At 39.6% G+C, this 27,765-nt stretch overlaps 1 protein-coding gene across 13 annotated transcripts in view; it reads left to right on the top strand.

Moving 5' to 3' along the window:
- MGST1 (microsomal glutathione S-transferase 1) overlaps window positions 1–27,765 on the top strand; it is a 106,979-nt gene that overhangs the window by 31,346 nt on the left and 47,868 nt on the right. For 11 of the 13 annotated variants that reach the window (XR_008747853.1, XR_008747854.1, XR_008747852.1 and 8 more), the window contains exon 3: window positions 228–314. Coding sequence is in view for 10 of the 13 variants with exons in the window: in XM_055808620.1 (XP_055664595.1) it covers window positions 228–314 (87 nt within the window). In the remaining 3 variants the exon portion in view is untranslated. Of the gene's footprint in view, window positions 1–227; window positions 323–2,801; window positions 3,416–27,765 lie in introns of those variants that run through there. The other 2 variants (XM_055808619.1, XM_055808613.1) reach the window with 2 other exon arrangements.

A 27,765-nucleotide genomic window follows, 5' to 3' on the forward strand; every position in this document is an offset into this window, starting at 1 on the left:
CATAAATTACATTATATTAATTTGTCAGCATGCAAGCTACATACAGGCAAGGCTCAAGAAAACAGTAATGCAGTGAACAATATATTGCTCCCTGTGCATTTAATTTCAGGTAAGTTATGTGAGGTTATAGAGGCATTAGTAAAAAGAGCGACCTTTGTAGCAAGCTGTCTTGACCAGAAAAAACATTCTGGCTTCTGATGTCTCTTGTGTGTTTATGTTTGACATAGGCATTTGTCAACCCAGAAGATACAGCATCATTTGGAAAAGGCGAGAGTGCTAAAAAATATCTGCGGACTGATCCAGATGTCGAACGTGTACGTAGGTAATACATAGTAGTCTTTAAGAGTTATTTTAAATAGCTGAATTATACTAAATCAAGGAATTAATTTCATACCTCTCACATCTTCTTTGGCAAGCCTGTGTGTGTTTTGTTTTGCTTTACATAGTAATGTAGTACATTTATTTAAATGAACAAACCACTCCCCATTCAGTCAGCATGCATGCTAAAAATAGTAGGTCATTGTCTGGTTATAATAGCTGACTCTTTGATAGTATCCTGTATGCATGGGGGAACTGGTGAGAAGGTTGTAAAACATGACATAAGTTGATTTAGTATGAAGCAGTGTCCATTAAGTGCAATTCAGCTTTCTATATGATCTGAACATCAGTTGCAATAGTTGCATCTTTTCCTGAAGTGTAAAGGAAATAACAGGAGAAGAGGAGTAAAACTATGTTAAAGTCACAGAACTCCAGAGTTGTAAGAGAATTAATCTGGCAAATCATGCAGAGTGGGAGTCAAAACCTGTGCTCTCTTTGCTGGATTGAATCGAGGTTACTCACTGATGTGTCAGTTGTACAGGAAAGTTGATCAGCCTTCTGGAAGAATGCTATTAATAGTATGGCGGTGTGCAACCTGCGGTGTACATATTTTGTTTTGAAAGATTCGTGGCAGAATATAAGTTGCCTTTCAGTGGGCTAGAAGTTACAGCTCATTTAATTTTACTTAGCTGATGACAAAATTTTGTTACCAAAATCATAACTTCCAAGATGCTCTTTGATATACCTGTGCTAAAAAGAGAAAGCTTTCATGGAATGTTTTCCATATCATTATTCCTTAATGAAGCTAACAGTTTATTTGCTATATATATTTTTATACAAAAAAAATTGGAATGTGAATAAACTGTTCTCATTTAAACCACTGTTAGGGAGGATCTTGAAAATGACTATCAGCTCTGATATCAGAACAGTGCATCCTTGCAAATGTATATGACTGTGGTTCTATGAAGTCTAGTATATTTCTGTATGTCTCTTCTGGATAAAAATCTCAGAAGATTCCTAATCTCAGTGGGTTGTAAAGATGCTCGGAATTTTCCTTTTCTCCCCCTGAGTGGTTCTAGGAGTTGTTTAATTTGCTGGCTGTTATAGAAAAATGGGCACTTTTGCTGAAGAATAATTCCTTTCTATTTGTAAATTCTAAGAGGACAACTGAGTCGATACTAACTTTATGACCAGATGCCCTTTTAACTCGAATTGTTATGTTAGAGAAATGACAACCACCACACAGAGTCATTTACACAGGTTAGATTTTTAGAACACTGCATTATCAAATTCTTTGTTGCTGTTTTGCAGAGCTATTCACGCTTCTCCAGACCTAGTACGTCAACTTGGTTCTAGTTACTCTATTAGTGTTGCAGGATCTATTTTTTCCTTCCAGCAGTGCCTCTCAACAAAAGTATACTATGTTTTCTTTTGCAAGCTTCATGGCAATGGATAATGCCACGTAGATTTAGCATGGCTTGTCCTCTGTGTGGCTAGAATTTGTTTTGTTTATAGGTATAGAAAAGATGTTAACTTTCTTCAGTGTATTTTTTTGGAGAAAAGAATAAAAAAGGTGGAAGATATGTTTCCTTGTAATGATAAATGAGTTCAGAAAGCAGCTGCAAAATAACACCATGTTCTGATTCTAGTTGGCTGTGGAATTTGACATAATTAGTAAGGCTTAGAGGTTGTTTCAATCAGTGAATTTGGCTGGAAGTATAATTTTTCTAAAGAGGTAAAAGGAGCAGGGAAGGTTTAGGAAGAGGCGTGAAAGAATACTTCAAGATCTGGAGTTCAGTCTCAACACATTTTTAGTAAATTATATTATGGTTTCAAAATTTCAAACATTTTTCATCTATTTTAGTGCTTTAGTAGTGAAGAAAATGAAGCAAAAGCATAACTGTCACACCTGTTAGGTGCTCAAAAATAACATTCTTCAAGATGATTGAACTTAATGAAGATTTGATAGAATGTTTCATATATATGATATTTCATATTTTCTTTATGGATACTACACACTGAGTTTATGGGATTGGAATAGACCGTCTGGGCCATGGAGTCTTACTAGACTGTTGCAGCCACAGTCATCCAGTTAATTGATGTTCAGTTGAGAGAGGCTACAAGAACATTCCAGCTATCTGTTTTCTTCCCTGCCTTTCCTTGCATTCTTGCACACCCAGGTGCACTCATATACCTCATGTAAGTCCCTAATGTTACTAAGATCCTGGAGGAAAACTGAGATCTTTCATGCAGAAGATCAGAAGCTTAAAAACATGGGGTGCAGCAAGAGAGACCAGAGCGATGTCAGGTGAACATGCAAAAATAATTTCAGTAGCTGAAGCTGTCCCCACTGCAGAGGAAGCCAGCAGTTATGTTAGGGCCTTAACGGTAGCATGCTCTGAAGGTGCTGAAAAATAATGAGGCTTGAAGTGGTTTATTCAACAAAATGTAACACTGTAAAATAACTTTGCTTCTTTCCCCAGAGGCCACCTGAATGACCTTGAAAATATTGTCCCCTTTCTTGGCATTGGACTGCTGTATGCTCTTAGTGGCCCTGAGCTGTCCACAGCCTTGGTGCATTTCAGGATCTTTGCTGGGGCTAGGATCGTTCACACTTTTGCATACTTGATCCCTCTTCCCCAGCCCGGCAGAGGTTTGTCTTGGGCAGTTGGGTATGCAGTGACCATCTCGATGGCATACAAAGTGCTGAAGACGGCGTTATACCTGTAGCAGTCATAGCTTCTGCGTACCATTCGACATTCCATGCAAAATTTCCAGCAGTGTATGTTGATGTCTTGAATGAGCCAGTGTGAGGTTTTTTTTTGTGACTGGAATTAATTTTATAACAGAGGCTTTTCATTCCTGTGCAGAACTATTTCTTTTTAGAGGAAAAAAAATCCTTCTCCCTGTATTCTCTATTCATGGTCTGCATTGCCAAAATATTAGATTGAATGTTCCCTTTGCAATTTGTCAAGTGCTTATGATTCTAAACATGCAATGATGCTGTATTGATAGCACGTGTGGTAATTTTCTACAGATGCACTATTTTTGGCTGTAGCTCTGAAGTCTAAATCAATAAAGACAAGAGAAAAAATAATCTGTATTTTTGTTTTCATTTTGACTCTTCTCACTGCAGCCAGCAAATAGCATGTCACTATGTATCAGGAAGAAATTCCAATCATACAGTTCTTTGAAGAATGCTTACCTTAATAATAAGATATAACCAGTAATGCTAGGCTTGTAAAAAAATCTTTCATGAAATTGTTGTTTGTATAATCTGCTTTGGGATTAAAAAAACCCAAACTATTGAAGCTCCATTTCTGTCCGTTGAATAGATTGAAGAGAAAAAAATATTTGGGCTAAACTCTGTTTGGTGACACTGATGGAAATTTGAAGTAATTATTTTTGATGAAGTTAGTCCAAACATAGGTTTCATGACTGGATAAAGTGTAGACTGTGTATAGAAGATTTTTTTTTTCATTTTTGAATAAATTCAGCAAAATGAGTGACACTTGCAAATGTATATATTGAGTAATTCAGATGTGAAGAATATGATTAGTTTGCATGTCATACTGTCATAAATATGTTGCTGATAGAAAATTTTGCTCTTTGCTTATATCTTTCTATGTTGTGTCAGTTTGAAATATTTTCTTTAAAGACTCTTCATGGTCTTTTTTGGGTTGGTTGGTTGGTTTTGTAGCTGTGGCTTAAATAATAGCATAAGATTTCAGGAAAAAAACCCAAAAAACTGACCCAGAAGAGTCTTTATATCCAGTGTGCTGGTCATTGATAGTTTTAAATGGGGGAAGTCAAGAGTGCAACATTTGGTGTGCTTTCCTACCCCAGAAGCTGTACTGCTAAGGGATAGCCCAGGGAGGAGCTGGACAGTTCCCTCCGCTGCCTTTGTATGCCAAAGGGTTTACTTTTCTTTTTGCCTGGAAGAAGTAGTTGTAGTACCAGAAGACATATCACTGGAGGGCCTACCTACCTACGCACAGCTGCGAGATGGAGGTTCATGCAGTGTTAAGTTAGAGACTGTAACTGAGAAGGGTGGCAGGAGGAGTCAGGAAGGGTGCAGGCAGGCTGGTTTAATCCAAAGAAGGGAGATTTTTACTGCAGTTCAAGGGTAGTGTTTAAGTCATGTCTGCTAAACTTGAGAAGGGTGGGACTTGAAATCAAGAAATTAACATTGGTTTACCAGAAATTAGATCTAACTAATGAGTGAAATAATGAAGAGCTGGATCCTCTACAAGGAGGGTGCTTGAGAGGATTAAAAGTAGAACATTGTGGAGCTTCAGTTCCTGACATGGCAGAATAAGCACGTCAACACTTCTGGGTTACCGGGGACTCCAATGGGAAACATGGGCTTTTGTGTTTCTTCTCCTTGCATCTTTCTCTACCACTTCCTACCTGTGCTGTTTTCCTCCTATTCCTTCTTTCTCTTCTAGCTTTTCATGGGATCTTGAGAACCAGCTACCTTGGATGGATTCATTGTAGTGAGGTAAGACGGGCCATCGGCTCTTCCTAGCTTGAGAAGGACTAGTGCTGAAGGGACAAGGGCAAGGCAGCAGCCTTGAGCTGGGGCCCAGACCAACCATTGTCAGAATCAATCTGCCAACTGGGACTGATCAGTCAGTGGCTACTCTTGCCTCTGTATAATTGTGATACCAGCCTCTAAAGCTGTATTTCCCTTACTTCTTTGTGGTTTGCTGCCTCTTTCCAGCTGTGTGTCTTTCCATCCATTTAAAACAATGACAGAGTAGCCACCATGCAGACCTATGTGAAATTCGGCAACAGAGCAAGTCCTTTCCTTTAGCATCGAAAAGGCTCCTCTGACAAGCCTACCTGTCACTGCCAGACATATGCAGGAACAGCATTTTTAACTCCTTTTGCATCAAACTTCTCTACAGAAATCAAATTCTGAAGGGAAGTACCTGGAACCTGTCTTTATTTCTGTGATCTTCCATTTGAAACAAAACTAGTTTTAAATCCCTTCCATTTGCTCAGTGGCTTCAAAGCCCTGAACATACACTTGCTACGTGCTGAGAAGTAGGAAAGATAAACAGAAACCCTTAGAAATACCTAGAGTGATTCAATATTATTCTCTGTTTCTCTTGCATTTATTTTAAACCTATGTTTTATTTTCCTTTGCTCCCACAAATACCATCTGTGCATCTGGGTGGAGTACATGCTCAGTCTGGGAAATCTGCCTTACCAGCTTCAGTCAAACTGGCTGCCAGCTTCATGGAATGTGTTGGAGTGGTCCTTGTCAGATGGCTCCTGCATTTCTCCAGACCATGCCTTAGAGAGGTATACTGTACTTGTTTGTACAGCTGTAAATTTTAAAAGGCTGGCTTATTTTCAGCAGGACCGGTAAAGGAAAAAAAAAGTGTGTTAGTTGAATGCATTACTGAGCTGAACTGAAAACATGCACGTGTGTATTTCGGACCGCTGTTACCAGGTTCTGCTACAAAATCATTAAACAAAATAATCTGTACCTCTGATGAAACAACTGGCCATTATCAGCAGGTATGCTGCTTTTGATGTGGTGAAAGTACAGAAAAGGCTCGTCCATGGGAGACATATAAAAAGAGGTTTAACCAGCATCTCCTAGGCTTCATTTCAGTTCCTTATGCCTGTTATTCCCACCACTAACCTTAGGTGACAGGAGAAACTACAAGTTTCCATCTCTCTGCCAATTATTCCTGGCATTTTATATTCTCCCTTCTCCAGAGGACTTTGTGTATCTTTGAAGTGGCTCTGATAGTTGACGGTGAGGTGCTTTAAAATGGTAGCTGACATACCTTGACCCAGTTCACTGGTTTTGTCTCTGAGTGAATTTCATGGGCTACTTCTTTCTCAGAAGTGTAAACATGTGAACAATTCCTCAATTTAGTTTTCAGCTCTGTGGATAAATGCTTATGAGGCTTTGGCCAAAGTTACTTTGTTCTGGTTTTCACGGCTGCAGATAGATGCACTGAAGGCGATAAATTGTTTAAGAGGACTGGTGACTGGCAAAGAGCTCTGAGCTAGGACTTGCCATTAGAGCAGGACTTCACATCCTGTCACAACAAAACAGCTCTTTAAAACTCTGAGTGATACATTAAATGTTTCCTTAAATTTTCAGAAGCAAGTTTATATCTGAACTTCACTGCCTTCAAGGTATTTATTTCAAGAAGCTGGGTCAATGTTTCTGAAAGTGGTGGAGTTGCGTAAGTGACTAGAATACAAGAAAAGTAAAGCTTAGTCTCCTAATTCAAATCATTTTGGGGTTTCAAAAAACTTCTAGTCACCTGAAGCCTGTTACTGTCACATACTCCATGCTTAGCTGTGTCTCTTTCTAGTTATTTACAGAAACAAATTCAATCTAGGTTTTTGGTGGAGAATGCTTGTAAGGTATGTCCTTTCTAAAAGCAAAAAATTAAAAGCAAAACTATACCCTTTTAAAAGTAGCTAGTGTCTGTTTTTATTCAAACTAACATGTTCTTCATTTCAAGGCTGAAGTTGAGGAATAACTTCTCTTTTCCAAACCTTGTTCTGGTGATTGAGGGCACATCATGTGCTTTGTGAAAGGTTGTATTGACATACATTAAAACACTCTCATGATTCAACACCTCCAGCTGTTGGACACTTAGAAAAGTATGTCTTTGTGATTCACTTTAAGTGATTTTTAAACTTCAAATCTTAATTAGTAACTCACACTCATAGATTTTGAAGGCTAAAATAGATCATTAGTTCCTTCAGCCTGACCTCTAGTGGAAAATATGCCATGGAATGGCTGCCCTTCTCCTGAGTATAGTTTAATCACGGCATGACTTCCAGGAAGGTGTGTGATCATTCAGAGACTTTGGGAGACAGGCATTATTTCACTCTTTTCTGTGACATTGTTTCTCTCTGGAATATATGCACACTAAACTTAGTCTTTAAAATCAGAGTAAATGCTTTTTGTTGCCTTTGTTTGTTGTTTGTTTGGTTGGTTTTTTTAATTGAGGCAGTTATTATTAAATTACTGCAGTGAAAGGAGGAGTATGAAATACTTTAAATCAGTGCTTTCCTCCTACAAAGCGCTCTGCTCTTTATTCCTGTGCACCCTTGGAAAAACAAAAATTTAGAGCCCCTTCCCACGTCAAAAAAGTACTACTCTCCTGTTTTAAAAGTAGGTATGAAAAATGTGAGGTACAATGCCTGAATTTTTTTTCTGTATAATAGTGCTAATTAAGCATTCTTACAAATATATGTTATGGTGAATATGCACACGTGGGACTGTATTCTGCACAAATGCTTTGCAATGTATGAAATTGTAACCGTGATCCTATGTCAAATTCTGTAAGTAGTACTACAGTGATGTAGGGCATCCCGTGCTAGCCTGGAGTGAAGCATCTTGAAATGGATGCTTATAAAAGAGTGGAAAGTGACATCTCCGGTATGCTTTCTTCAAAGCCTACTGGGCTGTAATGTGGGCAGGGAAACGGTGGCTGACTTGTATCAACTGGTCAGCCTCCATTCCTTCACACAGCATTTCCAAGTACTGACCTGCATGCCAGGTGGCTACTTTTGCCATGGAAACACATTTGAAAGTAATTTATTTTTATGCATTAAAGGACATTATTTTAGCAGTGGCCACATAATCTCCACAATTGAATGCTTTTATATCTAGTTCTTTGCTGGTAGATCCCAATGTGCATCACCACTGACAGCATCTTTCTTTTATTCTACATCTCATGTGTGCTGGTGAGCTTAAAAAGAGGCAGTTCAAAGAAACCTGTCTTTAGAAAAAAAAAAAAAAGAAAAAAAGAAGAGGGTTTGTCTCACGGGTACTGCTTGTCCAGTGAGGGGGGATAAATTCAGAAGGTAGTGTCAGTCCTACAGAAATAGTGAAGAGTTAAAAAAACAAAGGGAGGACTTAAAGGAGGGAAGTACTTTAATGTTGGCTTAGCACAGCATCAAGGAGCACACTGGAGGAAGACTAGTAGAAGCATTATAAGAGAGGCAGGTAACTTTCTGCTTCTATGGTTTTATTTTATAAACCCACTTACTATCTCTATTTAAAATAAGTTCATTTTTAAGAATGTTTTTCTTGTGCATCCAAACATTAAATATCTACAAAGAGGATTATAAATACCTCAAATCAGAATGGAGGTGACCAATGAGTTGGGTCAACTTGGTAGCTAATTCTGTTTAATTTGTTGCCTCTTAAGGCACCTGTGGCACACAGACTGCTCTGGGAGGTAGGAGTTGGTATTGTGTGGCTACAGAGAACAGCCTATGAAACTGCCCCAAAAATGACATCATGCCTACAGCATTGGAGAGGATTATTATTTTTTTTTTATTTATTTCCCAAGGAAAGTAATATTTGACACTTGTTTTCAAATTTATGGAAAAGTATCCCTTTTCACTGTAGTATATTCATGGAAATCGGAAAGAACCTTCAGAGCAGGGGTAAGTTTGTCTGGGAGATGGGCAGAAAGGGTTCAGCTCTATAGGTTGTTTCATATTTCTTGGAAGAATTTCTGAGCTTTGTCTCTTTAACCTTCACTTAGAGAGGAACTGTAGGGATTGGTGTATGTGGAATTGCCACTGAAGTGCTCAAGGCAGGTTAAAATTCTTAATCTCTAGGTGTCTAAGAGACCTCTATATAATTGTTATAAAGGTTGAACTTCATCTGCTGCTTCTTTTGATAGAAAGTGACACTAAAAACTCAATTTTCCTTAATGAGCCTGCAGTAACAGCCTAGCATGCATGACTGCCTCATTTAATACCAGGTAGCTATACAACACAGAGTTGTTTACTATGGGATTTTCACATCAAACCTGTGAGCAGGTGTGGTCCATCTTACAGGCTACAGTTCTCAGCAGGGTTTACAATTTACGTACTTTTCATGTGGGTGTCCCTTCAGTGCTCTTAAAGGGGTGTTTTCATAATAAAGGTCCAGTTTGCTACAAATCTGTACATTTTTGTACAAGAAAAAATGTACAAATACTCCGATACTAAAGTCAGCCAGGACCACACGGTTCATTTTACTCAGCTCTTCTGTTGTCTCTCCAGCAATTTGGATTTTGCTGTCGATCTCTCCTTGTTAGCTGACAGATGGTTTATTCTAGTAACATTTCATGAGCACTTCATTATGATGAAATGTTCACTGCTAATATAAGTGATAAGCACTAAATCTTATCATTTGCTCATTGGGTGAGTTTTTGGAATTTTTGTCAAACTGGAGTTTAGTTTCTGTTGATGCTCAGCCGTTGGCTGGATTTTAATATACCTGTGTACTTTCAAGGTAAATTGAAGTAGTTCTGCAGGTCCTCTTGGTTTTCCTTAGTATTGTGCTGCAAGTGAAAGCCAAGATGTGGTTTCCTTCTTTGTGTCTGGAGTTCTGTGGCAGCATTGTTTGTTTATGGCTTTCATTTAGATTCAATTTATTTTGAAGAATCTAACTTTCTTAAGACATATTTGACTTACTTAAAAGAACGCCTGTTAGTTCTCCTTTTGTTTCGCTTCATCTTTCTGCTTTGCCCAAGTGGAGTTTAGTGTTAAGTATATTACTAATGTAAGCATCTGTGTGTTAGAAAACAATAAAATAGGCAGACTTTTTCCTTTCTTTAATTTTATCTTCCCTTCTACCTTTTTCTTTCCTTATGAGAAAAGAGTGACTCAAACTCCAAGCGTGGCGGCAGGTTTTCTCTGCCTCTGCTCGTTCTTAACGTCGTGCCCGGTACCACTAGATGTCCCTCTTTGGCTTTTTTATTAGATTTCGGGATTGGGCCTGTGAAGGATAAAGTAGCTCTGCTGTGTGTCTCTGGCAGATGGAGTTTTAGGTGGGAAGATATTTTGCTACCTTTAAAGAAGGAAAATGTAATGGATATTAAGGCAACATAGTGTCTCTGTACACTAAACCTGTACAAAAAAAAACTTTATTGAAAAAGTGACCTTTGTGAAACAGAGTATTTAACCTCTGGCTGAAGCATTAGAATGTTTTGGTTTTGTTTTGCTTTTCTAAATTAATAAGGCACCAGGTAACTGCAACATCTGAATTCTTCTACTGAGCTTCCCCAAGAACTATGCAATATATATTTTTTCTGCAGTTGTTTTTGATAAGTAAATACATTTTATGATTTGTATTTAGCAGTAGGGTAACCGGAGCGGGACTGAGGCTGTTCAAAAACTTAAAGTGAGTAAAGAAGCAGAAATAAAACTCAGAAGCTGTGTCTGTCTGCCACAATATCCAGAGGAGAGACTCAGCACCAATAGTTTACTTGAAAATATCTCAATAGTTACAGAATTCAACTTGGGAATTTAAAGGTGCTGTAAAACAATGTTGCTGTATTTATACAAAACCGGGATGCCCTATAAAGCAATGTGTGCACAGCAGATTTACTTGTCACACAAAATGCCAGGGAAGTGGTGGGGGGCATCTTTGAGTGATCCACTTGGCACAGAGGTGGAGTACAGTGTCAGCATAATGAATAGGACCTTGCTTGGTGGATGGAAAATATTTTAAATTGAGTTTTTATTTAATGGATTTGAACTTTTCATGCCCAATTACCTTTTTGCTGAAAGAGAACAATAATAATAATAATAAAGTGCAAAGGTTCAGTTTCATTCTAGAAATAGGGAAATGTGCTTGGAGAGCTGTCAAAAGGCACAGTCAGATCTCAGGAGCGTGGAGCAAGGTAGCTAATGCTGTGGAGCGCATGTCCATCAACTTCTTTTGTAGCTTTCTATGTCCTTGTCAGTGCTAATGTGACAGAATGGGATGAGTCATGTACAGGGATGGATGATAACAGAGTTGGTTAAGGTCAGAGAAAGTATGTCCTTGTAAGGGGTTTTATATGATTTCCTTAATTTGTCCAGTTAAGTCTTACAGGCACATGAATTATGGAGAAACCCACCCTGCAAAATGAAGCTAACAGGATTTAGGGAAACTATTCCAGGATATATAGAAGTAAATCCTTCCCACAGAAAGCTTAATCCATCCTATAGCAGGAATGTAAGACGGATGAAGAAAAGCAACAATCTCTATTAAATTCTATGGGTCTTTTCCTCCTGAAATAACCTGTTCTTATGAACCTCCATTGTAGGAATTTTTAACTTCAGGCACATGTACATCTATGAAGAGAAGCTAAGCCCAGATGTGTTGATCTGTACAAAATAAAAGTGTACTTTTAAGAGTGTATGTAATGAGAGAGGACACTCTGAATGTTATTTATTTAGTTCTCATTGCTATATCTGGGTTACAGTGTATGGGCTGTAGACCTAATTTAGAGACCGGTGAATTGAATGGAAAAGTTCTCACTGACTTTCACAGGCTTTGTATCTAGACAAGTAGCCTCTAGCATATTCCATTTATTTAATTAAGTGTGCAGAATACAGCCTGCACTAAAACATTTATTGCAAGTGACAGTGTCCAGATAAAATACTACGTTTTGTAAAATTTCAGAGAAAAAACCTCTCACGTAGGTGCCACCATACTTCAATTCTGCTATAACTATCACTAGAAGTGGCTGGTCCATTGTTCACATATTCTTGATCACAGCAAGAGCTTTATTGATGGTTGGCCTTTGACTTGGTGTTACTGATGGCTCATATGGTGCAATCCTCAGCAGGGGACATAAGAGAGCACCACTTTAAAATGGATCCTGCTGGCCATGTGGTGCTGTTTTGTTCTGTACACTTCTAAAAGGGCCACTGTCAACTTGAAATCTAGTCAGTTAAATACAAACAGGCTAATAGGATCTTCATGTCCCCAGGTCCTTTTGCCAGTTTCTTTGGGACTGCAATCAAGAGTATACTATGTTTAGCTATGGTTTTTTCATTCTTGTTGGTGGCTTTTTTTGTGTGTGCATGTGTACGTGTGTGTGAAAAGTATAAACCATGCTAAAGGAGGTACTGTCTTCTTTGCTGACATGGAAATGAAGGAGTGAATATGACTAAACAGAAAGCACACAAAGTAAATAATCCACATTTGTTTTGTATTTTTCACAAAGTAAGAATAAAAGGTATTTTTCCTTGCATCTTTCAGTTACTAAGAATTTTGCCTGACAATTTACATGGAATGAGCTTAGCAGTAGAATAGACAAACTGACTGCTTTTTTATGGCAACCTTTAAAAATAATAATTTCAAGAATTGTATAAAGTTTGTTAGATCTGATTAATAATTTTTAAATTATTTTTTGAAACACTGGAAAAATCATTAAAATCTCTCTGATTGGAGAAATCAAAGTATTTTGTTTTGTAAAACACTACAATTAATTATTTTTACAATGGATGCAGTGGATTTTCTATGCACTTACCTATAGATAACATTTAACTATGCTTAAACTAACTTCTCTTATCTAGAACCACCCCTTCTGAATTAATAGTTCCAACAGTGCTTAAAATTGGAGTCTGGAGCTGCTCAAGAAGGTCTGTGTATGGTCACACAGTGGGCCATATGTTAGGGAATGCCATGGGGGCCAGACAGGGCTGCTCATTAGAGGGCTGATTCTAGAAGGATCGAAGATCATCAGTTTCTGTGGACTGCAGGGCAAATTTGTGGCATTCAGCACTTCAGTTTGAGTTGTATGGGTTTGGGTCAGAACTATTGATTTGGGATATTGAAAGACTGTTGGGGTGTTTTCTGTTCAGAGCACTAGATGACTTCTAGGGAGCTACCCCAGCACCAGCAACAAAAGCAATGCAAATTGTGGACAACACATAATGCATCCACTGAAGACCAGGGACTAACTGACCATTGAGATACCTATCCAGAAGATACTGATTTCGTATACGAGTCATATATTGAGAGGCCAATCACACAGCTGAAATTGTTTTTCACCTGCTAATATAACTGCTGTTTCTCTTTGTTTATGAATTTTCTCCCTCCTGTGTTTTGAAGTATTAAAGTGAGATTAGCAGACATACCGGAGTGTGATCTGAGATCCTCACATTCTCCAAGGTCTCTGTGCTGTCAGTGGACTTGGTGTTGGCGATAGAAAGTCCATTGCAGCCCTGGCAGAGCCAGTTGATGGAGTGGTTAATGATGCAACACTTTTTTTAGTAATGTGTCTCATTTGGACACCACAGCACATCCTGTTTGTATTTCATCTCCTTTCCCTGGTACTTTATCTTTGTCCACTGCTCTTGCATTTTGACCCAGGGGACTTTTATTTTAATCATTTGCTCTTCCTACCTGAACTTTCTTGAACATACTTAATATTACTTTACTTGGGACTTGAACATATGGAACAGATATTTTTAATTTTCACAGTTAGTGCTTGATTGCTTAAAAGATATATTTTTCTACTTTCAAAGAAAGCATTTAAAATCTCCTATATTCTCACTTGCTACCCAGAAAGATGTTTAGTGCTGACCACAATTGCATACAAAGTAAACTCTTTTGATTATTTTTTTTTCCCCCTAGTAGGACAGTAACTGACTTTAGTGAATGAAGAAGCCTTATCCACTGGGGCCTTGACATTTCTTTGCAGGCACGTAGGCTCCTGTGGCCCACCCATGGACCTGCTTTAGGTAGTCGTGTCAGGGAGGCACCAAATGCTGGCAGATAGGTTTTATTAGCAGGGCCCTGATACTGTGAGAATCTGGTTAGAGATAGCTCTGACCAAGAGCAGCAGTTGCTTGCTTCTGCTCACAAAAACTAAGAGTTTTGTAACTAGAGCACCAAAAGGCCTGTATTCTATCTTGATCTTACATATGACCGAGTCAAGTAATTTCTTGTTTCCAGTCTCCAAATTTCTATTAATAAAAGAATCGAAGCTTAAACAAATACTAACTGATGAAATTGTCTGTATACACGTTGGCTGAGTTGTAGATTGCCCACACACACACTCCCAGGCAGCTGTAAGGTAAGAAACTCTTTTCAGCTGTAAGAGAAGAATAGGCATAGAGACAAAAGGCAAAGTACCAAAGAAAAAGGGAAAGCGATGTGGTACATTTGACTCGGAATTAAGGAATCTGTTCTACTGTTGACATGAGCTGGGCACCTGTCACCTTCATTTTTACCACTCTGAGCAAGGGGCTGTATCTTAATGCCTGTGAGATTTGTACAGAACCTAGCATAACAGGATCGTATTTCTGATGGAAGCTGCAATTTTAATTTGTTGCTATAGGTGGTACTGTAATATTAATACATAATCTTAAAGAAAGAAGAGGAAATAATAAAAAAAAAAGCAAGAACAATCAATAAAAAGAATGGTAGCAAATGAATGCTGATGTTTCATAGTGTCTCAGGAAGGTTCCAGCTGAGGTGATTAAACTTGAAGGGGATATGGTTACATTCATGTGGTGGCTTTTGAACTGAGTAGTGCAAGTCTGTTAGGTACTTACTCTGTTTTCAGATCTCTTCCACCAGATTTCACAGAGCCATGGCTAGATCACACCTTGCTTTCTCCTTACCTGATAATTGTCTGCGATAAAACCCTGAGCACTTTTACAAAAAGGTTGTTTCAAGATGACCAGGAAGTCTTGAGGTAAGGCATGAAAGTTAGAAGATACTTTTCAAAATGAAGAAGGTTCTTCATATAGGCAACAAAGAAAAGTTTGAATGGAGTCTCATCTGTAAGACAAGGCTTAATCTCCACAGTCTTCTCCAGACTCATCTTGAACAGGTTTCCCTCTCACATAGCTTTTCTAGACAATGTTTTTTTTATTTATGGAGAAGTACTACCTAGGGTTTTTTTTTCATTATATAGCATTGCTTTTTTAAAGTCTGTATAATGCTTAGATAGTCCAGAGAGGAACTGAAACAGTGAGACTTGTGCAGAAGTCCCATCTGAGAGAGTTCTGTAGATCTGCTTCAAATCGTTCTTTCCGATACGTTACTTTGGCCAGAACTGTGAAAGTCAGTATCAAGTGCCCCGGCTTTTCCTTGGTTACTAAATTTGGGAATGCAGTAACATAAATCAGTATTCAAGGCAGCTGGATTTTCTCAAAGCTGCTATTCTGACAGGATAATGCTTACTGATCTTCTATAGTGGCATCCGTAATAACACATTCTCAAAGAACAGTTACTGTACAATAAAGGTGATTCTTCTGGCTGTTGAGGTCAGCATGGGTCTCCTGGCTTGTCCTACAACCCCAGTGTTTGGAGTTCTCGCATACTGAATGGGCTTTGAGTTAAAGAGAACAAAGGATAAATGTGTCTTTCTCTTTAGGACTTTAAAAAGACTTAGGTACAGGATTTACATGTTATCAGCAGATACGCTTTGTAGAAATATCTAGTTCACTATTATAGTACTCCTTTGTACCTTGAAGGACATGTGGACTCTTTTCTGTAAGATAAAAAATGTTGGGTGGGGGTTTGAAAAAAGGGAATTTTTTAGCACTTCAAGAAAGACACCACACCTGAAGTAAAGGTACATAACATGGAACCATAAAGTAATTTAGGCTGGAAGGGACCTCTAGGCATCATCTTGTCCAGCCCCACTGCTCCAAGCAGGTCCAAGTAGGTCAGCTAGCTCAGGGCTTTGTCCCGCTAAGTCTTGAACACCTCCAAGGGTGGAGATTCCACAACTTTTCTTGGAAACCAGAAAGGTTAGTAACTGAAGTCTTGTTACCAAAAGTTAGTTACCAGAGTTTTTAAAAATTAGGTTAACTTGTCCTAACACTTGCAGCGGGGATGACCGATATATAGAGGCACTGCTGTGCATATATAAAGGAGGAGGCAGAAGGTGGCAGGGGGAAAAGCCAGTGAAGTTCTTGAGGCTTAAGGCCATATCTTGCACATTTGAGAGGTACTGCTGTGCGACAGGGAGCTACATTCTATGTCATGCCTCTTGATTGCCACACCATGGAGGTGCGGGAGTGCCTGTATGGGAGGCTTGTAAAGAAAGAGTCCAAAGGAACAGAATTAATTTCTGATGAGTCTGTGCTAAGCCATGTATAGGGAAAAGGATGTAGGCTTAGGTCCCAGCTGAACCCCACCCTTCTGTTCCCCTAGACCAGTAATTTGGAACCTGATCTGGAAACCACCAGTTATTTGGAGGTTCGCTACTTAATTAGAGTAAGCCTTTAATCTTCCCTGCACCTCTTTGCTGTTTGGTGAAACACAGATGGTGAAACCTTTACCTGTTTTGCTTATCTACATCACAGGATCTTTGGGATAGATACCATTGCTAATTATACAGTATTTCCCCTGCATGGTACGGTTAACATTAATAAGTATAATAGCAACCATCTTTCAGTATGAGATTATGCCTTTCAGTGTAGACAAAATGTTATAGAGAAGGTATTCCACAGTGTAAAATATTTATTGTATAATCTGAAAGGTCTTTCTTTGTGCGGTGTGTGCGGTTTTCCAGATATAGTCATGTTTACTCAGTACTGCCTATAAAATATATCTTCACCTTCCCCTTCAAAGTATATTCCACTGCATCACTATAATATCCTCGTGAAACAAACATTTGGATTTTCTTAACAACCAAACCCATCATTTCACAAGGCTTTATACAAATGGGAAACGTAGTTAAGATTTATTTATTATGTAAAATGGTAGGGATTATTATGTTTATTACTTTTAAATTGCACAATGCTTTTACATTAGGATCAATTTTAGAACACAGCATTAGCTACTATAACTACTGGCAGTTTTGGTGCCTTATTACCTTCTATTATATTCTGAAGTAATTTTCATTTATTTAATTTAAACTTCTGTCATTCTGCTTTTTCAAGCTTTAATGTCTCAGTTTCTAAAAATCCAGTTGGTGTTTTCTATCGCCGCTGCTAAAGAAGTGCTGTTATTAAGTGATTCGATGGCTTGTTTAGTCCCTTGACTATTCCAAGGCTCACTTTGCTTAATTTAACTACTGTACTCGCCTGCTCCCTCTCTCCTCCCCCCCGCCCCTTTTTTGTTCTTAATTGTTTTCAGAGTACTCAACTTCCTGTGGGGAATCAGTCAGCACGCCAGACTTCAAAGCACTTGTTACAGTAGACCAATTTGGCAATATGCTAATTTAAGGCTATTTTTGTATCTTTCTACGTTGTTTCTACGCAAACAAAGACCATTTTGGACATTAGTGAAAGAGTGAGGTCTTTGGAGGCTTTTTATTGCCTCAGATTTTATTGGGAGAAAAAAAGAGAGTCACTCTCAGCCATTGGAGATGGAAAATACCTGTAGTTTCTCATTTGATACATCCTTCTCTTAATTACTTACTCCATTTTATTTGCTTTGCCCAATCCAGTCCTGGTCCTTCAAGTGAATCCACATACATTGGATATGGATTTGCTTTAAATCAGGATAACTGGGGTACAGCTCTTATTGTGTGACCATGAGATGTGGGGCTGAGGAGCCTCAGCTGTACAAATCATTATGGATTCACAGAATGAAAATACGTGAACACTGAGGAACATTTAATTAGCGAGTTTGGACCTCTGATATTTCCAAGAACAGTGAAACAGGTTGAATCTGTGAGGTGTTTGTGTGCTGAGCAAAACGTTGCATCTATAATTACACGCACACTTTCTGACACCGTACAATATAAGTTATCAGGCACCTGACAGGTGAGCCTAGGAGATGCACATGAAAATAAGTACAACAAAACAGTTGCATGACTGAACTGCTTAGAAGGTTCGTTGCTTCATGTTCCTTCATGGATGAAGTTACAGAATCCCACAAGGCCTAGAAAAGCTTGTGTTTCCTTCTTGTTAGCTGGTGGAGACATAGTTGCTATATTGTTGAGCACGTCCATAGGCACATGATAGCGTCCATCCTGCCATTTTATTCCCAAGAACTTAATGTCCTGTGCAGGTCCATTGACCTTGCTTTTTTTTAATGGCAAAACCAGCTTTCAGAAGAATCTGAATTTCTCTTTTTCTCTTCTCAAACACTTCTTCTGCCTTGTTGCCCCACACAGTGATGTCATCTGTGTATTGTAGATGTTCAGGGGCATCACTCTTTTCCAGTGAAGTCTGGATTAGTTCATGACAAATGGGAGGACTGTGCTTCCATCCCTGGGGCAGTTGATTCTAGGTGTATTGGATGCTCGTCCATGTGAAAGCAAACTTTGGCCTGCACTCTGCTGTCAAAGGAACTGAAAAAAACGCATTGGCAATGTTAATTGTAGCATACCACTTGGCTGTCTTTGACTCCAGTACATACTGGAGCTCTAACATGGGTGGTATGGCAGCATTCAGTGGTGGCATCACTTTTTTCAGGCCACCATAGTCTACTGTTAACCTTCACCCTCCATCAGACTTCTGCACTGAGCATATGGGACTATGAAAAGGTAGGTGAGTGAGTCTTTCTGATTGCTCCTTGGCACCCCAGTCAATGAATCAGCTCATGGATGGGAGCCAGGGAGTCTCGGTTTGTGCGATATTGCCACTGGTTCACTGTCCTGGTACCATCTGGCACTTGCTGTTCTTCACCTTGCAGCGATCTCACAACAAAGGGATCTTCTGAGGGGTCAGGTAAGGTAGATCATCTCTGTGTACACAGTGGCTACACCAAAAGCCCATCGGTACCCCTTTGGGTCCTTGAAGTACCCTCTCCTGAGGTAGTCCATGCTAAGGATACAAGGGACCTCAAGGCCAGTCACAATGGAGTGCTTTTCCCCCTTGTCCCCTGTCAAGCTCACTCCAGCCTCCAATACAGACAATGTTTGGCATCCCCTGTTACTCCAGAGATCCAGATGGTTTCTGTGCCCTTATGCCCTGATGGCACCAGCATACGCTGTGCACCAGTGTTGGCCACAGCCTTATACTTCTATGGTTCTGGTGTGCCAGGCCATCGAATCCACACAGTCCAGTATATGCGATCATCACTTTCCTCCTCCTGGCCAAAGGCAGGGACCCTCTATTCCTGTTCCGGGTCAGAGCGTTCACTATCTGACCTTTGCAGTGCCAGACCAGAAGTCCCCTCACCAGGATCAAGGGAGGTGATCTCAGTTCTTCTGTGTCTGTGAGATCGCTGATAGCCACCTTGTGTCTCTACAGCAGCTAAGCTGACAGCCTTCTTGGATGGCCCCTTCTTAATAGCCGTCTCCCCTCTCAGTTTACATATGTGGGCTTCCAGCTTAAACGTGGGTTTGCCGTCCCACTTCCATATGTCCTCCACCCTATCACACATGGAGAACCAGAGTGCACCATGCAGAGTGAACCAGGCATGCACCCTGGGGCTCCCTTTCCCTCTGACCGGGCAAGGAAAGGACTGATTTCTTGGGGCACCCCTGACAGCCAAGGCACTGGCCCATAGGGATGAGGAGGCACAGAGATTTTCTTCAAAGTTCTGGAGCTGAGAAGACACTCTTTCCGCAGTTGGTGTATTCATATATGAGCAATACATCGCTACCAAGATAGAATATCCCACTGGGTCACACTGAATCACCTTCCTTCCACATGGCTCATGTGCATCTGGATCTTTGGAATCCTCATCATTGTCTAGATCACTGTAGATGACTTCCAGCACCACTAATTCTCTCAGATATTGGATGCCTTCATCTGTGGTAGTCTGCTTTCCTGGGGAGTTCACAGGATATTCCTTGAATGCATCTCTTGCCCTCACACTTGAGAGGAGCCATCTCTAGAGACTGCAGATTGCTGCCTCTTTTCCAGTTCCTCTCTCAATGCCCTAGCAAGAGATCTAGCAATGTTTCTAGCAAGAGATCCCAGCTGTTGGGCTTCCTTACCTTTCAGCTGCTGACTGCCAGCCCCGTTATCCCAGCATCAGAGCAGCCGGGCAGCAATCCGCTCAGCTGGATGGCAGCTGTCATCTCTCCGTATGTCTTGAAGTTCTGATGTGGTCAGGGACCGGGTAGTTTCTGCTTCCTGCCTGAGTTCTCTCACTCCTTCCTCCAGTTTCGTTGTCAAAAGACCAGCTTCTTGATCACACCTTTCCTGTTCTTCCTCCTCCCTTACTAATCTACGATATGGGCCCATTGTCTTCCTTGTCTGCTGTTTCTTTTTTGCTGCAGGGACAATTACTGTAGTTGTTTGGGTCCCTGCCTCAGCCACAGCCCCCTGAGGGCACTGAACCGCAGGTCAATAGGCACAGGCTAGGCCAGAGGACAGTGCTAGAAGCTGCTGGTTTCCTGATCGAGTGAGTGGCTGCTTGGCGCTTGGTTGCCAGCTGGGGTTAAACTGTGACACCTCCTCAGCTGGGCAGGGAAGAAAAAATATAATTAAAAGCTTGTGGGTCAAGATAAGGACTGAGAGAGATCATTCACCAATTACTGTCATGGGCAAAACAGGCTCAACTAAGGGAAAAAAGTAGTTTAATGTATTACCAATCAAATCAGAGTAGGATAATAAGAAATAAAACCAAATCTTAAAAAACACCATCCCTGCAGCCCTCCCTTCTTCCCTGGTTTAACTTTACTCCCAAGTTCTCTACCTGCTTCCCGACATCAGTACAGGGGGATGGGGAATGGAGGTTGCCATCAGTTCATCACACGTTGTCTCTGCTGCTGCTTCCTCTTCAGGGGGAGGACTCCTCACGCTCTTCCCCTGCTCCAGCGTGGGGTCCCTCCCACGGGACACCGTCCTCCATGAACTTTTTTAACATGAGTCCTTGGGCTGCAGTTCACAAACTGCTCCAGCGTGGGTCCCTTCCATGGGATGCAGTATTTTAGGAATAGACAGCTCCACTGTAGGTCCCTCACAGGGTCACAAATCCTGCCAGCAAACTTGCTCCAGCGTGGGCTCCTCTATCCATGGGGCCACAGGTCCTGCCAGGAGCCTGCTACAGCACAGGCTCCCCATGGGGTCACAGTCTCCTTTGGGCATCCACCTGCTCCAGTGAGGGATCCTCCATGGGCTGCAGGTGGATATCTGCTCCACTATTAACCTCCATGGACTGCAGGGGCACAGCCTGCCTCACCATGGTCTTCACCACAGGCTGCAGGAGAATCTCTGCTCTGGCACCTGGAGTACCTCCTGCCTCCTTCTGCACTGACCTGGGTGTCTGCAGAGTTGTTGCTCTCACATATTCTTATTCCTCTCTTGGGCTGAAAATTGTGCAGGGTTTTTTTTCCCCTTCCTTCTTAAGCATTTTATCACAGAGATGGTACCACCGTCACTGATGGGATCGGCACTGGCCAGCAGCAGGTCCATCCTGGAGCCGGCTGGTGTTGGCTTTATGGGACATGGGGGAAGCTTCCAGCACCCTCTCACAGAAGCCACCCCTGTAGCTCCCCTGCTACCAAAACCTTGCCACGCAAACCCAAAACAGTGGTTTGGTCATAATCCAAGGAAGATCTTGTGTGTTTAATATCACACATCATCTTAGTGAAGTCAATGAGGTCATAGTTGCAGCTTCATCCACACTGACTGTGCCCATCTTTGAGTCATCTGTCTTTAGAGTTTTGGTCTGGATCCATCACAAAACTGTGATTAGTGCTATTTCTATTAAAATAACGAGAGCTACCAGCTTTGTACTTTGTGCGGGCTGTAGGGCAGAGGATAAATATCTGGCAGGAAGTACACTGCGGTGGTTTTTTGCATGAGTCTGAACAGGCAAGACAAGTTCATTTTTTGGGTCTGGAGAGCACATCATTTTTGTTATGTTATTAGGGGCTGGTGTCCTGTAGAACCATGACCTCAGATTTGGCACCTGCTCATAGTTAGACATGTGTAGCTTTTCACTGGGATTATTTGATGATAGAGGAATCCTGGCCAGATTCTGAAAGTCTTCAGTGACACCAAATTCTCGTTCAAGGCTGTTATTAGTTTTACATTTAATAATCAATGCCTTTGCAGTTCTTGATTATGATAATTTCATTAGTGATACTGTTCCAAAATGCTTGATTTTTGCAAGAAGAGTCTTGTATACAAGGAAACAACAGGAACTCTTTTATTCTCGTATTCATTTTTCACCATCAAACTGAGGAATGCATTTTCAAAATGCTCTCTCCATTTAAGAAGGCAATTCTGTGCTGGAGGACTTCAGATATGAATGGAGAGGCTATTGTGTTGGCAAAGGCTGATGACAGAGGCTGTGTGCTTAAAAAGGGCACAGACAGGTCATATTATGAAGAGTTATCAGGAATCTCTTACACGTAACATATAATTTTTATTTGAGAAGACGGTGAGCATGAACTCAGTGTAGAGTGCTGGCACAAGGACCCTTATGTGAAGGCTACAAAAAGATTCCTGCATCGTCTTCTTTCTGCAGAGGGAGCACTGTGCAAATCTTGAAAAGGCCAATGTGAAGACTGAAGATTGTCCAGCTACTGGCTGAATAATTATCTCAGTCTTATGGCCTGAGATCATATTAAGTTCTTGGGAACTTCCATAAACTAAGTCTAATGTCTGGCCCTTTGGAGAGTCTGATCTATTGGTGTGATTAGTAATGCTGCCTTTTCAGATGGGTGTGATCTAAACATGGTCTTTTGGTTCACAATCTCAGTTGAAAAATGGAAACAAATGTTGGTTAATTACCAAAGGGAATTTTATTTGGGTTTTCCTACTATAATCGAAAAATTAAAGCGATGTGTAACCTGTAATTTTTTTAAAAATGGAATTTAACTCCTTCACTTCTTATACGAAATAATAGAAGTTGGTGCCTTTTAAAGTTAAAACATAATTTTTAAACAATAGGTTGAAAAATTTTAAAACAAAATATAATTTAACTTTTCCAGATTATTTTTTAAAATTATTTTATTTTAGCCAAAACCTTTTTCTGAATTCTGTCCATCTGGTAAACAGTTTCAGACTCTCTCAAACTGTATTTCTCGGTACTTACGCCATTTGGTATTTATATACGTTGCCTCAGTACAGTCTTTAAGAACTGGTTTCTTATACATTTAACCACATCTATAAGATGGAGTGATGCCTACATATGCAAAAGATCAAACTATAATAATGTCTTTGGAACTGGAAGATAGCAGACTCTCCAGTAGCCCTCATTAGTGGAATTATATAGTTATAGCTAAGAAAATTATTATCTGAATACCACAGATGGTTCAATGGCTTCTTAGTGCAGGGACAGAGTGGAAAAAAATTGTAAGCAAAACACACTGGGAATGACTAAATGGAAAATGAGAAATTTTTTTCTGACTCCTAGTAGAAACGGCTCCAAGTCAAAATGTCAGATTCAGATAGCTGCAGACCTTGAGGCTAATGAGATCTGGATCTGTATTTTGTAGCTTGCATCCATAGTTTAAAGTGAATTTGAGATCTAAATTTATATGTGTGATGCAGTTTAATATCATTTCAGTTTCTGCTTCTGGTTCCAAAGAGCTCTTAGACAGTGATCTGGGGAGCTTCTGAAGAAGGCAGTGGAACATATACCTCACATTTTGCCCGAGTCTTTAAAATCAGAAAGATGTTATATTCTTCATGAACATGGATGTACAAAAGAAGTGTCGGTATTGTACTAGCATAGGAAAGTAAAGTAACTTCTTTCATAGTAAAAGTTTAGGTCTTGTCCAGTAGATGTTTGTTGTTATTTATTGAATTTTTCTGTATTGATTTCTGTAACTCTGACTATTTATCTTTCTACTGCAACACACATTTCAGTAAAAACTCTTTCGGGGGCAAAAGGCCAGAATGAAGTCTTTGCATGCCTTATCTCTAAAGTATGAAGTGCGAGACTCAGAAGTTGCACCTACAAAAACCAGTGGGGACTCTTTGATGTCTCTCTTAATGTGCTGGGTTTAGATTACTTTGTGAGTACAAAAAGGGTGAAAGGTTTGAGGTTGCTTTTAACTAACTCCTAGGATCATGATTTGTCCATGGGGTAGTTTTTAATAGAGCAGATACAAGAGGATGGGCTATCAGATGCAGTATCTTGAGGCTGAAATCCAGTCTCTGTCCACAGAAAACTCACATGATCCAAAGATTCATGATATTTTCAATATCATACTTCTTTAAAGGGGAAAAAAAGACAAGGCCACAGCACAGGATATTTTTTCTCCATTTTTTCACCCTTTCAAGTTATTTTCTATAACTAAAAGCAGAAGATCCTCCCTTTTAATTTTTTGGTAATTATGAAGATGACTACAAGACATCTTAATGTAGAACACTAAGTATCACAAACCGCAAGACAATGTCATGGGAGTAGGCTGCATGATGCAGGGAATTTAGCAGGTACTACTCAGTCCTGTGATCTTGAAGTGGTTCTTTGTTCACCATCTCCCGTATTATCCATAAGTTTCTGCTGAAATGTAGAGCTTTGTAGAAAGGACAATTTTAAGGCTAAACCATTCAATCCAGAGTGTGCATTCTTAAGGGCTACTGTTTTCAGCTAAGCCTGCTAGTTTTATTTTGGAGCAACTTTGTCCTGTAAGTAAATGTAAAGTATTGTGACAATGTTTAAATTTCAGTGAGGGAATTTTAAGATAAATAATATTCCTTTGAGTTTTGCATAGATCAAGACCGTGCAAGTTCACAGCTGTTGTGGGTCATCTCATTTCATGCCAACAGTAATAACATAATTCAGGGTTGAGCTTTAGTGGTGGCCAGATTCTGTCTCTTCGTTCATCTATTGCTTTCCTTCATGTTCATCCACCTGTATAGGACAACAAAATATGGTGTCAATAGGTCCACATTCCTCTGACACCCTAATTCAAACGACAGGAGTTTCTTAGCTGCCAATCCTATTGCATATTTATTTTTGCAATAGTGCTGAACTCACAAGTTTTATCTTTCACTGTTAGCTATAACTAAACACAATTAATGATGTTCTTACACTATTGTAATGACACTGTCCTTTTAACTTGGTTGATTAAGACCTGGGTTAGGTGCACTGACTTTAGTTGTGATGTAAGGCTTTAAACTCATAGGTAATTCCTTCAAGAATTCCATTAAGCTGATGTTACTGCAAGATTCCTGACAAGTGAAGAAGTACCATGAAGTATGCAAATAAAAAATAAAAAAAAGAAAATTGATCCTTTTGCACACAATGTTGATAGGAAGCCTAAAGCTCTCATCCAAATTTTCTGTACAGAAAGTCTGAAACAACTATTAAAATCAATCTACCCCAGATATATAGCTATGCAAGTTGGATCAAAACTGAGCTTTGAATATTCCACTTGTTTCTCCACTCTGCTCACATAGGGAATTGAAAAATTCTGCTATTCTTTTTCAAATAGAAATGTTACATTTTCACTCTATGGATAAATGGATTAAGGATTTGTCAGGCCAATGTTGTAGCTTGCTTTCAAGAAATTCACGAAACTTTAAAATGTCATATTGCTTTTATACTTTAAAATGTCTTAAAGATCTACCTAGGGAAAGAATGCATATTATTTATGACTTTCCTAGGTATCTTGATTTCAAATATTTAAATCTACTAATTTCTGGAAGAAAAAGGCAGTTGTGAGTTCTGAAGGACTTAAGAAAATATCAAAGAAATTTTACAGGTTAGGAATTTGTTTGTGTGGTGTCAATGAGCCCCAGATAATTATAGGCTAATTTATGAGCTAATATATAGGCTCAAAATTCTGCCTTTTAGATCCATTTTGGACAGACCTGTCTATATATGAATCTTCTATTACCTACCCATCTCTCTCTTACTTGTCAGTGTGCTCTTCCCCATCTTAGGAGGAGTAGGGCAGAATGGACTTTCTCCTTTCAACATTTCCAGGATTGCAGAGCGAGCACTTCATGTGCCAAAGCAAACAGGGCAACGTCAGCCCAGGTCTCCTCCACAGAGGGATAAACCTACCTCTCCCAGCAGAGGAGCTGGAGCCCATATGGACATCTTCCTGACCTGGAAGTGTGTGAGGAGCAAATGCATGTCAGTCCCTACATTGGCAATGTCATTGAAATGATTTTTTTTTTTCCCTAAATGCAATGCTGTCATTATCTTTAAATTTCCAGAATTCTCATGTAGTCCCCACCATATCCAACAGACAATTTGAATATGGATTGTTCCATAATTGAAACTCAACTAGGACACTAATTAATCCCTTTTCTGCAGTTCTGTAATGAGTTGGCTACCTTACAAGTACCACTGACCTCTAATGGATGGAATCAGAACTGTTCAGTCATTTGTCATGTCTCATAGGGCACAACTCATGGCGAATCTGCTTTAAGTTAAATAGCAAGGACTTGTGCTTTTGGGTCAGCAGAATCTAATTTCAGGCTCGGTTGCTGCCAGGAATTTCTGAGTGGTTGTGGTCTCCAGCTCAAGAGTAGGGTGTCATTATCAAGCTCAAATGAGTGAGGAGTTACAGGAAGGCGTTAGTGCTTTGCTCACCACTGTAAGAAAGTTTGCAGTCTGTCCACACTAACAAATGTGAAGCTGTAGGTGATGAGAAATTTGCTATATTATATAAACAGAACATTTCAGAGCTATTATAAAATTTGAGATTTTTGATGAACAGAGCTCTTTATTATGTCCTTGTTCATTGTGGGCCAGCTAGCAGTGATTCATGGAATATTACTGTACATCTGATTTTAGTAGTTGCCCATTACATCATGTTGACATATTTCAGTAAGTAATCAATTCAGATTTTGGTATGCTTCTTTAATTCAGGTTTCATTCCTTGCCTACTATTTATTTTTGAGGAGTGTTGTCCATCTTTATCTGAGACCATACTGCACACTTTGCATAGCCATTTTAGGATAAAATGCTTAATAAGATTACATTTAAAAAATGAACTAAAAAACTGGACCCCCTCCAGCAAGAAACAAATAATTATATCATTTGTATTGCAAAACAGGAGCGGCTATAAAACATCAGTATACTTTTTAAGATTGATATTCTTAAGAAGCATTACATTACATATAAAACAACAAGCCAGGCGGAGGGGGGAAGCCCTCTCCAGTGTAAGTAACCTGCAGAGTCATAGGCAGAGACACGTTTTTTATTCTGGATTCTGCTTAATCAGGAACTTCGAATTTACCGCTTCTAGCTTTTGCCTTTTACTTTAATGGTACTGTGATTATGAAAGCTAGTCATTATTACACTTTGTCTGTGATCAGAAAAAAATATTTGGTAGATTTCCCTCAGAAAACCATTCAAGTGTTGCATAACACGTACAGAAACCTTTTGTCTGGGTAGTTTATCTTAGATTTCTTCTCTCCACCCCTGCCAAAATACGAGCCACTGAAATTTTTGTCTGCATAGCTGTGCAAAAACTGGCATAACTCAGGTGTATTTTGCACTGTTGGTTAATAGGGCAAGAGATGTTTTATGTAGCTTAGATGCTCCTGGCCTTAAGACCTCTTGTTCTAAGTAAAAATATAGGAATTGTTATTCCTCTCTGGTTGGATGACTAAAACAGTTTAAACAGTCTTCAGGCAAAGCACTGTTTGTGCTAAACCCCATGTAACGTTTTGTGAATCTCAAATAGAAATGCTCATCAGTTTTTCAAATACTTGTGAATAACATGTAATCTTATGAACTAGAATCACATGTGTTTGGCATTTTATTAATGAAAATATTCCCAAATCATTGTCTGTTAGCTTGTTTAAATATTCAGTGACTTCTACCCTGAACACAGACCATTTGCAAAAAGCTGTTAGGTGAGTATTAATAAATTAATATGTTAATTAAATCTGCATCTGTGT

This window comes from Falco peregrinus, chromosome 6 (genome assembly GCF_023634155.1).
Source record: "Falco peregrinus isolate bFalPer1 chromosome 6, bFalPer1.pri, whole genome shotgun sequence".
Classification (NCBI taxonomy): Eukaryota; Metazoa; Chordata; class Aves; order Falconiformes; family Falconidae; genus Falco; species Falco peregrinus.